General features: G+C 39.9%; 1 protein-coding gene across 1 annotated transcript in view; it reads left to right on the forward strand.

Annotated features, from left to right (window-relative positions):
* syap1 (synapse associated protein 1) overlaps window positions 1-1,524 on the forward strand; it is a 16,766-nt gene that overhangs the window by 3,159 nt on the left and 12,083 nt on the right. Inside the window, exons 2-3 of the mRNA XM_015392482.1 lie at window positions 162-280; window positions 418-484. Of these exons, the coding sequence (XP_015247968.1) occupies window positions 162-280; window positions 418-484 (186 nt within the window). The remainder of the gene's footprint in view (window positions 1-161; window positions 281-417; window positions 485-1,524) is intronic.

The following is a 1,524-nucleotide window of genomic DNA, read 5'->3' on the forward strand; positions in this document are numbered from 1 at the left end:
AATTTTCTGATTTCTGTGGTTTTACTTTATTGTTTCTTTACTGCGGTCTCTACTAGAACAAACTGGGTCTGAGGAGAAGTTGCTGGTTCTATTCTGGTCGGTTCTTTGTTTCCATGGTGCGTAAAAACACTCTGCTTCTCTTCTGCTTCCTCCGTCTGAAGGCTTCATCTTCAGTTTTGCGTCCAGCGCCACCAAGAAGTTGTCGGAGTCGGTGGTTGGGACGGCTCAGACCATCAGGAAGACGGTGGAGGAAGGAAAGATCGACGGCATCATAGATAAGGCACTTTACCCTCCTCTGCTTTATGGGATGTTGTTTCTACACAGATGAGTTTGTGTGGTTTTCTGTGAGGGCGCCGATCGCCTCATCGTCTGACAGGCGGGTGAATGACGGCGTCTCTGCTGTTGGTGTATTTGCAGACCATCCTGGGAGACTTCCAGAAGGAGCAGGAGAAGTTTGTCCAAGAGAAGAAGTCCAGACGATCAGGTAGGGACAGCTCAGAGGGACGTTTGACTGCAGGGTATTTAGCTGTTTGATTAATAGAAGGAAAGGGATGCTAATGGAAAATCTGAAAAGTGTGGCGCGCTCCTACAACCTTCCACATCCAAAGATTAAAAACCTTTCATTATTCTTCTTTGCAAAATAACTCAGTCTTGGTGAAAGATGATAGAGGTCATGGTTTTCATGTCACAGAGTCTCAGTTGGAATTATTAGAAAGGTTCTCATCTTTACCTGATTTAAAGTACAGATAACTTTTCAAAACTTGCTTAAACACACAGATAAGTAGGTTTAATTTTCCCTTTGTTGGTAGAAAAACATAAAATATACTGAATCCTCTTTTTTTTTTTTTGTCTTAAGACATTTTAGACAAGATAATACAGATTGAACTGATTACAAGTCTTTCATAAATAGTTAAATATTCTTAGCTCTCTGGTATTTACAGCATTTAAGCTGCAAACAGCATCCGTATTGAAATAATTAAAATGTTATTTTAAACTCTAATAAGGAGAATTTCTTAGATCTTAGAATCTGATCCACCTTCTGCCGTGTTTGCAGCCTCCTGTCTGCATCTGTGATGCAATCAGTGGTTTGCGACACTCAAACTGGGCTCCAGTTGGACAGATTCTCCTCCTGATTTTCTCTATTCTGTTGTTACATCACGTCTTCATCGGCGTGTATAGAAATAATCGGCCAGTTTGGACGAAGGAAGGAGTAGAAAGTACAGATATTTGTGTTCAAACTTGCAGTAACTAATTATTTAAACCTACTTACTTGACACTTCTGGTGGCGATGTTCCCGATTCGCAGCGGCAGTGATGCATGCAAGTAGAAGCCAGCACCTTCCTACGGAAGAGGATTAGGGCCACTGAAAAAAAAAATAAGTTAACTGATTTTTTTTTATTTTTTTGAGAATAGTATGGGAAAAAAGTCAGAATTCTGACTTTAATCTCAGAATTCTGACTTTAATCTCAGAATTCTGACTTTTTCTCAGAATTGTGACTTTTTTTATTGTCAGAATTCTGAGAT

The sequence above is a fragment of the Cyprinodon variegatus genome, unplaced genomic scaffold (genome assembly GCF_000732505.1).
Source record: "Cyprinodon variegatus isolate N-32 unplaced genomic scaffold, C_variegatus-1.0 Scaffold593, whole genome shotgun sequence".
NCBI lineage: Eukaryota > Metazoa > Chordata > Actinopteri > Cyprinodontiformes > Cyprinodontidae > Cyprinodon > Cyprinodon variegatus.